The 15,143-nt window shown below is 39.0% G+C and overlaps 1 protein-coding gene across 1 annotated transcript in view; it reads left to right on the top strand.

The window, feature by feature from the left end:
• The first annotated feature begins 3,084 nt into the window (after positions 1-3,084).
• LOC126101020 (uncharacterized) overlaps positions 3,085-15,143 on the top strand; it is a 92,268-nt gene continuing 80,209 nt past the window's right edge. The window contains exons 1-3 of the mRNA XM_049911687.1: positions 3,085-3,169; positions 3,335-3,512; positions 3,668-3,822. Of these exons, the coding sequence (XP_049767644.1) occupies positions 3,115-3,169; positions 3,335-3,512; positions 3,668-3,822 (388 nt within the window). The 5' untranslated portion in view covers positions 3,085-3,114. The remainder of the gene's footprint in view (positions 3,170-3,334; positions 3,513-3,667; positions 3,823-15,143) is intronic.

Genomic DNA, 15,143 nt, shown 5'->3' with positions numbered 1-15,143 from the left:
AGAAAAAACCAAATATGATAAAACTTAAAGTTCAAAATGAAACCATAGGGTTTGTAGCCAGCAAAAATTTTTTTGGGTATGTATGTTGGTCAACAATTAAAATGGGATGAACTTATTAGGATGCTTGGGAAAAATTAGCACAGCATGCTATGCCTTACGAATGTTAGTTACTGTGTGCAATAGTTCATGCCAGAGAAGTCATACTTGGCACACATACATTCTATAATAAGTTACAGCTTAACATTCTGGGGTGCAAATGCCCAAAATGTGAAATATGTGTTCAGACTGCAGAAACGAGCTATCAGAATAATGAGCAAAAGTCACAAAAGAGCACACTGCAGTGAGCTATTTAAAAAATGGGGTACTCTGGCAAACCCAAGTGAATATATCTCGCAAACTACAGTTTTTATTCACAAAAATATTGAGGAATATTTAGCAAACAGCTGCATACATGGTCACCAAACCAGAATTAATAATTGCCTGTACCTAGACAGAATGAATGAAACTAAAACCCAAACCACTATGTTTTACCAAGGTGTCAAGGTATACATTAAATTGCCAAAAGATGTAAAGGAACTCTGTAAATCCAAAGCATTCCTTAAAGAAAATTTACTAAAAAATAGTTTTTACTCGATTAGAGAATTGATGCAGCATAAAATTGGCATAAATAAATAATCAGGTTAATCAATTATAAAGTGGACATTTTAGATTGTAATTTACTCATACAAGTATTAGAGGAGTCTTGTGATCTATTTCTTTTGATTGAAGCAGGTTCTTCTGCATTATGTAATTCAATGATAAATTGTGTGTGTAATATACATATATATATTATGAATTTTTTATATATAGCTTGTATTCCACTATCTTATGTGACAAAATAATGTACATATGGATATATAATGACGACATCCATACAAAGAAATTTGTATATGGATAAATAAATAAATAAATATGTGGTGCACCCTCATCAGTCTGCTGTCAACATCAAGCCCAAGCCTTTTGATTGTGCTTCTAAAGTGAATAGTAAAAGGTCCTACTTGTATTCAGGTGTTGTTATTGTCCATCACTGCAGTGTAAAGATAATCACTGAAGACTTGGTGCCTAGCAGATCTGCTTGTCTATGAGAAGAGCACTTCTGCACTCAGTCTAAACGTAATAATGTCATTATCAGGCTTAGAGCTAAAGTGTGCACACAGATATCTTCAACCTAACTTAGGATTTTTACAGTGCATAGAGAACAGGACTCAAAGTGGAGCCTTGCAGCATTCTTCTGCATACCTCGTGTGGTCTGTACAAGATATTGTCCTATTGTGTAACAGATATTAGATGTTGCCAAAAGATGGAGTAATGTTTACAGATAATAAAATATGGAACACCCATCGACTTTAGCTACTGTATAAAAATGTTCAAATTCCGCTGTCATACACACTGGAAACATCGGAAAACAGTAGCGATTAGAAGCATAATTGTATTTTGCGTTCATAATTAATAGCCTTTGTCTGTCAATTGTACCTCTTACTTTTCGAAATACGTATTGTGAACCTGAAACAAGGGAATTACTCTCAAATAACCGTCCAATCGGGGTTTCAAGATTCTTTCTAAAGTTTTGGGCGCACACGAAGAAAGAGTGCGCAGACGATATGAACTGGCTAACTCAGGATATTTGGCAGGTTTGTGTACGGTTTCAATTACGTAAGTGTGCGAGTCGCCATGTAATTTGCCGTTTTCCCATATCTGATTTGAATGTCGGTCAGGTTATGTAAAGCTTTGTCTGGCAGATTGACTAGCTTTCCCATAGTATGTATCGTCATATCCAGGAGCAGCATCGCTAATACCTTTTAAGATTTTCCTCAGTTCTAAGAACCGAAACGGAATCAGTAATTGTTGTGTCGATCTCAGGGATGGAGGAGGAACAGCGCCCAAGGTTTGCAGTGATTCTGCGACAGCGAAAGTGCGTTCGACGATTTAGGGCGCTCTTTTGTCCACACACTATTATTTGTCTGGGCAGACGTGATTTACATCTACGTATTTGAGTTGTTTTGCTAACCTCCCCATGCAGCTTTGAAGTCTGTCTCATATCTGCTGAAATCTCCTGTCCACACCCAACGATCAGTCTGTGCAGAAGAGATGTGGGCGGACATTTTCAAGTCGTTACATGCTGATCAGTCTTGTACTGTGAAATGCGCAGCAATCTGTTGTCCAATTTGTGATTAGTTAGTGTCAGGTTCCATGGATGATTTGCCCAATAAATCATAATGGCGTCGAATAAGTTATTTCACATTCGAATCACAAATTAATTTGTAAATAAGGTTACATGCTGAACATTTAGACGTTTCATTTTTTAAAACATCTAGGCTACTGAAGCGAGTTACAAGTTGTAACCCGCTACCTTTTGCGCATTGCAATAATAGATATTCTTCTACGAAATAGAAGCAGTTTTTTGTGAGAAACTTTTCTAGTTTTTCTTCAAATTTTATCTGTCTGTCTTTCAGACATTTTACGTCGTGGGGCTATTAATAAAAAATTTGGTTGCAGTGTTGTGCATCCCTTCTTGTGTTAAAGACAACCTCAGTGTGGAGTAATGAATGCCATTTTTTCTTCTTGTGCAGTAATTGTGTGCATCATCGTTCCTTTTTCACTGCACTGAGTTATTTATAATAAATTTCATGAAGGAATAAATGTACTGTAACGCTCCTTAAACAAATGTTTACAAGATGATCGTGGGGGGAGCACTACATATTATTCTTAGTGCATGTCTTTGAGCTTACATTAGGCATCTACGATTAATCAGTAGAGCTGCCCAGGAAATGTCACGAATACATGAATTACCTACAAGCATATCGGTGCAAAAAACTACTTGCCACAAATACATCGGCTATTATCTGCTACTACGTGTTTGCCATGATGCTGTAGCTTCACGTTGATGCAAATGGAAGCGATCAGATATTTCCGAGCTTTATGGCGTATTACGTTTCTGCGCTTCTTATCTGTAAACATTTACATAATTGAATCGCGAGTTTTATTTGCCAAAAAGTTCAGGCGTAATCAGTATGTTATCTACATCTTTGTGTCAGCTTCAGTAGAATCTCTGTCTCATAGGCTGTGATTTTAAACATGGCCTTATTTATGTTATTGTTGTGTACATGCTCTATACTTTGTCAATGTAAAGGTAAATATCACTTATTTTGAACGTTTTCTGTCGGAATTAATATTATGTATGTAATATTTGAAACTTTTTAAATTTAAGTCATTTATTTTCGTCTAGTAACAAGAATAAATCATTATTTTGCTATGGTAAGAGAGTCAGTTATTATGTATTTGTAAACTTCCATAGGATACGAGTTAGTTTTTCAACCTACGCCGGTGATCCCAGCACAGCTGCAGGAGATCGCCCGTTTCTTTGTACGGGTTGGAGACACGCTGAATATTAGCTGCAAAGTTGTATCTGAAGAGAACAAACCAACACCAAATTTTAACTTAACCTGGCGGTTGCCCTTCAATCCACAGAACAGGTGCTTTTGTTATTCTTATGGTGTCTGCCTCTGAGGCTAAATGTAGTTGCATTTAATGTGTAGTGTGTATACTTTTAATTAGTAGTTTGAGTAATTCACATGAACAATAACATTGGAGTGTTTCTTAAACGTAGATGTACTCGTTTAATTTGCAGTAAGCATCGAGTACAAATAAAACAAATGTGGAACGAAGCAAATTTACTAATACAAAACCTGCTGGAAAGGGATACTGGTAACTACACTTGCGAAGCTGTCGAGGAATTAGGAAGAGTTACATTAAGTGCATTCGCCTTTGTTAGTGTGAAGAACAGTAAGTACAAGGAAACTGTGTGCTTGTGTTGTTATTATTGGTGATGATATCCGTTAACACTGATTCATTCCTTAGTTTACGTTTTAACTTTTCTGAAATCTGCTTTCGTAGTTATGTCTGTGTACATCAGTCTGTCATTATTGTGGTGCTGTTTAACCCATTGACTTACTAATATATTTTCCGTACAGTCAACACTACATTTACTATATAAGTATACGAAAATCAGCATATTTCATCTTACATACTTTTCTCAAAATATTAAATTTTTTTGACAGGGATCCTTTTTTAAATCTGTTATTATTTATTGACGTGATGAGGAGTGAAGATAATGCTTTTCAGAATTTTTATTTTGTATGATACACCCGAGAAAAGTACAGTTCTCACACTCATATTGCAAATCACTTTTGTTCTTCATTGTTTTGCACACTACACAATATTTGGAGTGATTTTTCTTGACGGGACTTTCTTTTCAGAGGGGGGGGGGGGGGGGAGGGGAGGAGGAGGAGGAGGAGGTTAAACCTAACAAAACTCGAAAATGATTGCTTGTAACTTGGTTAATATCAAAAGAAATCAAGTCTCTTATACGCCACTGAATAGATCCATTTCTCAGCTTTCCAGTGGTATATTACATTTCATGCTATTTATTAATAGAGAAGAAGAAACAAAAAGAAGCATCTGTAGCTTGTCAGCCTGTCCCACAGCCAGCAATGTGATAATGGACTTGAAACTTGCGACCGGCTGCACAAGCCAGTTGGTTAATAATAAAACTTATACTTGAGTGGTTCTTTCATTTAGATCTTAATCTCTAAAATAATTCATAGCACAGAATTGTTTTTTCAGTTCTGTGTTTTCATACTGTAGCAACGGGTTAAATGTAGAATTATTCTCATAATACTTGTTACATTTCCACCAATACCCAGTGTGCGAGAAAAACATATGTCATCCCTCTCTCAGCACTTCATGTTGATTTTTTATGATTTGATGAAATAGTTTACTTTGCTTGATTGACTGGTATAAATATGAAATTGTATGTGTTTGTTGTACTAATATTACAATGTTTTAGGGAACTGCCAAGTGTGCATATAGTAATGTGGTATATCAATTTCAGTTTGATTCTCTCAATTACTTTGTAAACTGGTAACTTTTACCTTTGGAGGTAGCATGTGACAGTTATTGAATGTTAGAACTTTGCCCTGTGCTGTTTATTTGCTGCACGTGATATTTTTGTTTGGCATCCCCATTTGAAAAATAGTCTTACTTTATTCCATACAGGAAGATCTGCAAATGGAGGTTAGTGTAGGTGTTCTTGTGGATGGAGGTGTGGGTAGTGTTATTCACCAGACCTTTGTTGATGATGATCCTTTGAGAGTGGCAGTTTGTATTCTACTCCTGTAAAGGTCTGTCTGAGATTATGAGTGTATTGAAGATAGTGATACTGCCATTCTACCGTGAGCAGTGACACCACTTGTTTTTTGTTGTTACATATTGATATGTAGTGTAGCTCTGGTAAAAGTGGGTTTATGCTGTTTGCTAGATTTTCCAATCACATAATAAATCCAGGGAAGTCAACATGATGATTCATGAGTGAGATGATTCTCATTCATGATTTCATATGGTTCATAACTAAAGTTAGCTGGTATTTTGTTACATAGGGTTAGAATTTAACCACCTTGTTATATTTTCACAAGATCAAAAATAAGACATACAGATAGGTTATTGTAGTGACATATGTATGTTTAGGGCTACGCTACACATCTATCTGTTATGGCATTCTCATTTTCATGTTGAGATTTGTTGACTTCGACAACTTGCAAACTGATTATCACATCAGGTTACCTTCCATTTGGAAAGTGGATGCACTCAGTGACTTATAAATTATAGAGTGCAGCAATCAGTCGTCTTTTTTAGATTTTATTGTGCAAGTCCAGATTATGGCTAGTAGCTAGCCATTCTCAATGCGCTATTTTTCATTCTCAATCAACCGATATGTTCTCCACACAGCCTACCTACTGTATACAGTAGTATTCAAAGAACTGTGACTGACACCCAAACAACAGGGACTTACATGCATTGAGAATAAAAAATAGCACATTGAGAATGGATAGCTACTAGCCGAAATCTGGATTTGCATAATAAAATCTAAAAAGGATGACTGATTGCTGCACTGTATAATTTATAAGATTATCACATTCCAACTTAACTTTGAGCTAAACTGTAACTTAGACCTCATGCTGTGCTACAGGTCAGTCTGTCACAATAAGTAGGTTTTTTGCTGACACATTCCAAAGTAACCTAGGCCTCAGGCTTCACTATACATCATACAGTCAGCACATCTTGGTTTTTCTAGTCACCAGAGAAATAGAAAAATCAGTAAGCAACCTTAAATTTGATAATAACGAGCATAGTAAAAGTTATTCTGTCACTCTACAGATAGAAAACAAATGTATTCAATTAATACCGTCTGCAAAGAAATCAGTATATTCAGCAATTCTTATTGGTTACTGTATACTATCACTTGACTGACGAGTTTCAATATCAATGAATTGCAAAATTCGCACACAGTGCAAATCCTCCAACACTGCAAGTTCGCTTACCCATAACCCCCAGTCTCCGTTGCATTGGAAGGTCATGATTTCTTTAAGTAGAGAAAGCCAATGACTATGCAATGGCCAATGATTTTTTAATACATTGCACATTCTGCCATTACATATACATCTCCTGTGAGAAGCCCAATGTTCCCACTGTAGTTTGGTATTTTCAGATTTTTAATGTGTCTAAAGGTACTAATAACAGCAGTATCCCTGCCCAATAATCCCTGTTTCCTTGTAAGTCCCATTAACAAGCTTGTCGGTTTTTGTTTTGATGATGCTTTTGTGTCAAACATTGGCTGTGTTTTGAGGCTCTTATCTTCCTTGTGTTGTTGATGTTTTATGTCTATTGCTGCATACTGCAGTGTTTAATAATCCCAAATTAAGATCTTGGAATCTAAGTTTCCGATAGATACTTTATAAACTAATAATGCACACCAACCACAGACATTCGTGGGTGAAATAATATGTAAAATAAAGTTGAAATGGTTAAATGATGATGGCGTCCTCGTGGGTAAAATATTCCGGAGGTAAAATAGTCCCCCATTTGGATCTCCGGGCGGGGACTACTCAGGAGGACGTTGATATCAGGAGAAAGAAAACTGGCGTTCTACGGATCGGAGCGTGTAATGTCAGATCCCTTAATCGGGCACGTAGGTTAGAAAATTTAAAAAGGGAAATTGTTAGGTTAAAGATAGATATAGTGGGAATTAGTGAAGTTCGGTGGCAGGAGGAACAAGACTTCAGGTCAGGTGAATACAGGGTTATAAGTACAAAATCAAATAGGGGTAATGCAGAAGTAGGTTTAATAATGAATAGGAATGCGGGTAAGCTACTACAAACAGCATAGTGAACGCATTATTGTGGCCAAGATAGATACGAAGCCCACGCCTACAATGGTAGTATAAGTTTACATGCCAACTAGCTCAGCAGATGATGAGGAGATTGATGAAATGTATGATGTGATAAAAGAAATGATTCAGATTGTGAAGGGAGACGAAAATTTAATAGTCATGGGTGACTGGAACTCGATAGTAGGAAAAGGAAGAGAAGGAAATGTGGTAGGTGAATATGGAATGGGTGGAAGGAATGAAAGAGGAAGCTGCCTGGTAGAATTTTGCACAGAGCATAACTTAATCATAGTTAACACTTGGTTTAAGAATCATAAACAGAGATTGTATACATGGAAGAAGCATGGTGACACTGGAGGGTCTCAGATAGATTATATCATGGTTAAGACAGAGATTCAGGAACTAGGTTTTAAATTGTAAGGCACTTCCAGGGGCAGATGTGGACTCCGACCACAATCTATTGGTTACGAACTGTAGATTAAAATTGAAGAAACTGCAAAAAGGTGGGAATTTGAGGAGATGGGACATGGATAAACTGAAAGAATCAGAGGTTGTTAGAGAGCTTCAGGGAGAGCATTAGGGAACGATTGACAAGAATGGGGGAAAGAAATACGGTAGAATAAGAATGGGTAGCTTTGAGAGATGAAATAATGAAGGTAGCAGAGGATCAAGTAGGCAAAAAGACGAGGGCTAATAGAAATCCGTGGGTAACAGAAGAGATATTGAATTTAATTGATGAAAGGAGAAAATATATAAATGCAGTAAATGAAGCGAGCAAAAAGGAATACAAACGTCTCAAAAATGATATCAACAGGAAGTGCAAAATGGCTAAGCAGGGTTCTAAGCAAAGAAGGGAAACCAGAAAGGTGGAAGGAGTATATAGAGGGTCTATACAAGGGCGATGCTCTTGAGGATAATATTATAGAAATGGAAGAGGCTGTAGATGAAGATGAAATGGGAGATATGATACTGCATGAAGAGTTTGACAGAGCACTGAAAGACCTAAGTCGAAATAAGGCCCCGGGAGTAGACAACATTCCATTAGAACTACTGATTGCCTTAGGAGAGCCAGCCCTAACAAAACTCTACCATCTGGTGAGCAAGATGTATGAGACAGGCGAAACACCCTCAAACTTCAAGAAGAATATAATTATTCCAATCCCAAAGAAAGCAGATGTTGACAGATGTGAAAATCACCGAACTATCAGTTTAATAAGCCACGGCTGCAAAATACTAACACGAATTCTTTACAGCCGAATGGAAAAACTGGTAGAAGCCAAGCTCGGGGAAGATCTGTTTGGATTCCGTAGAAATGTTGGAACAGGTGAGGCAATACTGACCCTACAACTTATCTTAGAAAATAGATTAAGGAAAGGCAAACCTATGTTTCTTGCATTTGTAGACTTAGTGAAAGCTTTTGACAATGTTGACTGGAATACTCTCTTTCAAATTCTGAAAGTGGCAGGGGTAAAATACAGGGAACAAAAGGCTATTTACAATTTGTACAGAAACCAGATGGCAGTTATAAGAGTCGAGGGACATGGAAGGGAAGCAGAGGTTGGGACGAGAGTGAGACAGGATTGTAGCCTCTCTCCGATGTTATTCAATCTGCATATTGAGCAAGCAGCAAAGGAAACAAAAGAAAAATTCGGAGTAGGAATTACAATCCATGGAGAAGAAATAAAAACTTTGAGGTTCGCCGATGACATTGTAATTCTGTCAGAGACAGCAAAGGACCTGGAAGAGCAGCTGAACGGAATGGACAGTGTCTTGAAAGTAGGATATAAGATGAACATCAACAAAAGCAAAACGAGGATAATGGACTGTAGTCAAATTAAATCAGGTGATGCTGCTCGAATTAGATTAGGAAATGAGACACTTAAAGTAGTAAATGAGTTTTGCTATTTGGGGAGCAAAATATCTGATGATGGTCAACGTAGAGAGGATATAAAATGTAGACTGACAATGGCAAGGAAAGCGTTTCTGAAGAAGAGAAATTTGTTAACATTGAGTATAGATTTAAGTGTCAGAAAGTCATTTCTGAAAGTGTTTGTATGGAGTGTAGCCATGTATTGAAGTGAAATGTGGACGATAAATAGTTTAGACTAAAAGAGAATAGAAGCTTTTGAAGTGTGGTGCTACAGAAGAATGCTGAAGATTAGATGGGTAGATCACATAACTAATGAGGAGGTATTGAATAGAATTGGAGAGAAGATAAACTTGTGGTGCATCTTGACTAGAAGAAGGGATCAGTTGGTAGGGCATATTCTGAGGCATCACGGGATCCCCAATTTAGTATTGGAGGGCAGCATGGAGGGTAAAAATCATAGAGGGAGACCAAAAGATCAATACACTAAACAGACTCAGAAGGATGTAGGTTGCAGTAAGTACGGGGCTATTACAAATGATTGAAGCGATTTCATAAATTCACTGTAGCTCCATTCATTGACATATGGTCACGACACACTACAGATACGTAGAAAAACTCATAAAGTTTTGTTCGGCTGAAGCCGCACTTCAGGTTTCTGCCGCCAGTGCACTTGAGAGCGCAGTGAGACAAAATGGCGACAGGAGCCGAGAAAGCGTATGTCGTGCTTGAAATGCACTCACATCAGTCAGTCATAACAGTGCAGCAACACTCCAGGATGAAGTTCAACAAAGATCCACCAACTGCTAACTCCATTCGGCGATGGTATGCGCAGTTTAAAGCTTCTGGATGCCTCTGTAAGGGGAAATCAACGGTTCGGCCTGCAGTGAGCGAAGAAACGGTTGAATGCATGCGGGCAAGTTTCACGCGTAGCCCGCGGAAGTCGACGAATAAAGCAAGCAGGGAGCTAAACGTACCACAGCCGATGGTTTGGAAAATCTTACGGAAAAGGCTAAAGCAGAAGCCTTACCATTTACAATTGCTACAAGCCCTGACACCCGATGACAAAGTCAAACACTTTGAATTTTCGGCGCGGTTGCAACAGCTCATGGAAGAGGATGCGTTCAGTGCGAAACTTGTTTTCAGTGATGAAGCAACATTTTTTCTTAATGGTGAAGTGAACAGACACAATGTGCGAATCTGGACGGTAGAGAATCCTCACGCATTCGTGCAGCAAATTCGCAATTCACCAAAAGTTAACGTGTTTTGTGCAATCTCACGGTTTAAAGTTTACGACCCCTTTTTCTTCCGCGAAAAAAACGTTACAGGACACGTGTGTGTATCTGGACATGCTGGAAAATTGGCTCATGCCACAACTGGAGACCGGCAGCGCCGACTTCATCTTCCAACAGGATGGTGCTCCACCGCACTCCCATCATGATGTTCGGCATTTCTTAAACAGGAGATAGGAAAACCGATGGATCGGTCGTGGTGGAGATCATGATCAGCAATTCATGTCATGGCCTCCACGCTCTCCCGACTTAACCCCATGCGATTTCTTTCTGTGGGGTTATGTAAAAGATTCAGTGTTTAAACCTCCTCTACCAAGAAACGTGCCAGAACTGCGAGCTCGCATCAACGATGCTTTCGAACTCATTGATGGGGACATGCTGCGCTGAGTGTGGGAGGAACTTGATTATCAGCTTGATGTCTACCAAATCACTAAAGGGGCACATATCGAACATTTGTGAATGCCTAAAAAAACTTTTTGAGTTTTTGTATGTGTGTGCAAAGCATTGTGAAAATATCTCAAATAATAAAGTTATTGTAGAGCTGTGAAATCGCTTCAATCATTTGTAATAACCCTGTACTGGGAGATGAAGAAGCTTGCACAGGATAGAGTAGCATGGAGAGCTGCATCAAACCAGTCTCTGGACTGAAGACAACAACAACAACAACAACAACAACAACAACAAAGGTAACACAACTTCCCCCTCACCTATAGCTGAGTGATGTGTGGCATGTAAGTATGCAACAGAAAATAGTATTTACACTATCTTTCTCTAGTAAGGGAAACACATTCACACACACAAGCTGACATCCAAACATGACCGCAAATGTAGTAATGTACAGTCTTAACTTTAGATATGTGGAAATTTCCAGTTTCCTGTCCAAGTTTACCTAGCAGTCTCGTCAATAGTTTTGCACTAGAATATAAGGCTTCTCTCTGAACGCTAGACAGAAATGCATAGTCAGTATGGATATAATTTTTGCTTCAAATATTGTGGTGGTGTATTTCATCATTCAACCTAAATTCACTCTCTTTATTAGTCACAGAAACAATCAGTGAGTGCATGTATTACCATGTAAGTGTGATAGTTCAAGGATTCCTGGAGAGGATAAATGTTGTCATTTAAAAATATGCTTTAAATCCACGTGGGCCATTCAAGATAGATGTCTACTACTGAGTATTTCTAATGCTTTGGAATTATATGCACTGAGTGATATGATTCAGTAGGCTGACAATTTTACTGTCCCTGTAAAGAAAATGTGTGATCACAAACACCTGCATTGGTAGCAAATTGATGTGGCCCTTTTGATTTAGCAAAATTTTATACCCATCCAAAGAAACCTTTTCAATGTCATTAAAATGTTCTCGGAACATCAGAATTTCCTTAAGCTTTCACCATGCATTTGTCACAAAAGGCATCTTGAAATCTAAAATAGTGGACATTCAGATCGATGTGTGATGCATCTGCCCAGATAAGTGATTTTTAGTTCTCTACTAATATTTCTCTGCCTTCTGTAGTCATGGAGCGGTATAGGCATCAGGGAATATGGGTCTCTTGTTTGCAACTCTTCTGGATTCCCATGTAATACAGTTTGATTCGAAAAGTTCATTCAAATATATGTCAGGAACAACAAGCACAGATGTCATGCAGCAGTTATTGTCTCACTGCTACATAGCAATGAGTTTGGAGATGGGGCAGAGGCATGGGCTGTTGTATTGTCTTTCTGCTGCTGTGGTCAGGATAATTTTTTGTGGACCTAAATGTTTGCTATTGCTGGTGAACACAGTACATTCTGTATAGTCCGCTGGCAGTTCCTTCCATGTCTATTCTATTGTTCCACCATTTATAACCTTGTGTAGGCAACTATACAGGGTGGAGAAAAATTGTCACACAAAATTTTAACCTTGGATAGCTAATGTCAGTATTAGTAATGTTGTATAGGTTGATAATATTTAAACTACAGAAACTCAGCATCACAACCTCTGATTGGCCGTAGAATTGCCCTTTTGCCAGTTGCTCTGGACAGTGCATGACCGCGAATGCTTTGCCTACCGGAGATCGCAATGTATCCAAGGCGGCCCGCACGGTCAGTGGTGGTGCATCAGCCTTCCACTCTGGGGGCCTGGTGGCGAATCTGCCGGAGTCCCGACACATCCATTGTAGTTTCATGATAAGACATACCAGGAACGAACCTATCAACAGCTGTTAGTTCATGTACAGAAAGTCTTTTACAAATTGAGTCAGCCCTGAAAAGAAACATTTTTGTAGCTAGGACATTGTTTACTTAAAGCAGGTGCTCAAACTGGCAACCCTCTGACACGACACAAGCTTGGTAATGTCGAACGATGTTTTGCCAAACTCTTTAAAAAATTCCTGGCATTGCCCTGATGTGATTGGCGGCATGTTGAATGCGATTCATTAATTCCTCTTCATTTCTGTGTGGTCTGCATCTGGGTGGGTGAACTAGAACCTTGAAGAATCCCCACAGGAAAAAGTCTGGTGGCATGAGGTCTGGTGATCGCGGGGGCCATGTCCTACAAGCACCTCTGTCAATTACCTGGCTGTTGAAGAGTTCATTTAAATATCTGCGCACAGCACGACTGTTACGTGTGGGTGCCGCGTCACGCTGCAACCCCATGCATAGCCATATGCCCAGGGGAACATCTTCCAGGAGGTTGGGTAGGGTTTCTTGCGAAAAGTGAAGGTAATTTAGCCCGTTAAGTTGAAGAGGTAGGCGGAGGGCTCCAATCAGATGGTCACCCACAATGCCTGCCCAAATGTTGAATGAAAATCGTTCGTGGTGTCCGTGGATGTACTTGATGTGAGGATTTCCCCTTGTCCAGTGATGAATGTTTCCAGTGTTGTAAAGGCCGTGTTCATAGTTTGCCACAGGATTTAGGTCTCGGACAGGGTAGAAACTAAATGGATGCTGGCCATCATCCCTCAAAACCTCCCACACTAACTGATGAGTGACCACCATTTTGTGTCCAACCTCTCGAGCACTTGTTGTAGGTGCTTCCTCGAAGCGCTACAGAACAGTCTCTTCAAATGCAGTATCCCGTTGTGTTCGAAGTCTTCCAGCATTACCATGATATCCCGCTAATGAGCCTGTTTCACCAAGGTGTCAGTGAACTGCTGTATATGATTGTGGGGGTGGATGGCGTCTTGCGGGGTACTGTTCCTTAGACAACCGTCGAACTTAATGCGCATTACTGTCAGCTAGTCCATAAACAGAAATCATATCTTGTTCTTCAAATGAATACTGTGCCACCATGCCTACTGTATGACTACACCGCAGGTGATGTGTGTGTGCTCCGAAGCGAAGCTTACATGTGAATACCTCTGAGGTGACATGGAGACAAACCGCAAGACCTATTTAACACGTGTGCGTATCATGTTGGGGCAGTGACAGGGCAAGGGACGTTTGTATGTGTAAACCGACAACCATAGTGCTGCCCGTCAACTGACAAATGGCAACAGGGCAACCCCACAGCCAATCAGAGCAGGTGGCGCCAAGTTTCCGTAGTTTATAAATTGTGCGTTGTCGACCTACACAACGTAAGTAATTTTGGTTCCTACTGGCATCAGCTATCCAAAGTTAAAATTTTATAACACAATTTTTGTCCACCCTGTATATTATTCTTTCTTATGCAGGCAACATTTGTAGGTATGTTTCTTGATCCTGAGAAGGCTTATGAAATCACAAGGAAGCATAATGCACTTGGATTGTTTTACCTGTGATACTATGGAGTATATATTCCCTCTTTTTTATAGTCTGTCATGTCACAGTGGTATTTTGATAATGAGTCTTGATTCAAACAGGAGAATGGTGTCCCACTGAGCAGTATCCTTAACATCTCCATATTTACTAGCATAGTCAGTGTCTCAACTTCCATGACAAGGAAGACAGTACAGTGTTCCCTATTTGTGAATGACACAACACAACACTTTAGTTACAGAATTGAATTAGGATATTTTACACAAAGGAATGCTTGCATGGTACACATTATTTGCCTTGGCCTGCCTTGAAAATAAGTGTGACATATCTGCCTATTTTAAAATAATTATCAGTTGTGAAAGAAGTTTTCATTAATAATTGAAACTCACGTGTAATTGGTAACTGATATCACTCATATCTAAATCATCATCAACATGCCTCCGGAATGCAAAAAAATAATTGATATTGGATAGTAACAGGTACCGAAATCATAAAATTTATCTACATAATAAATTGTGGATATATGATCATAATAAAATAGAAAAGGCTTTTACACCATTAGGTGGTGAGCAGAGGCAAATGTTGGAAGACACCTCTGGCAACTGTGAAATAGTGTCAAAATGCTTCAGATTATCAGATCGCTGCTTTTCCAATAATGTTTTCGAAACTTATATCTGCCATGTTACTGGGCCTTATTTTTGGCAATAAGCTCTCTTATTTACAACGCCTGATTAATACAAAAATAAATAATTATTTAATAAATACGTTGTGTAAACAAAGCCCCAGAGTGAAGTTACACTCCTGGAAATTGAAATAAGAACACCGTGAATTCATTGTCCCAGGAAGGAGAAACTTTATTGACACATTCCTGGGGTCAGATACATCACATGATCACACTGACAGAACCACAGGCACATAGACACAGGCAACAGAGCATGCACAATGTCGGCACTAGTACAGTGTATATCCACCTTTCGCAGCAATGCAGGCTGCTATTCTCCCATG

This window comes from Schistocerca cancellata, chromosome 9 (genome assembly GCF_023864275.1).
Source record: "Schistocerca cancellata isolate TAMUIC-IGC-003103 chromosome 9, iqSchCanc2.1, whole genome shotgun sequence".
Lineage (NCBI taxonomy): Eukaryota > Metazoa > Arthropoda > Insecta > Orthoptera > Acrididae > Schistocerca > Schistocerca cancellata.
The sequence above is the reverse complement of the archived record's forward strand: the minus strand, read 5'-3'. Positions and strand labels throughout refer to the sequence as shown.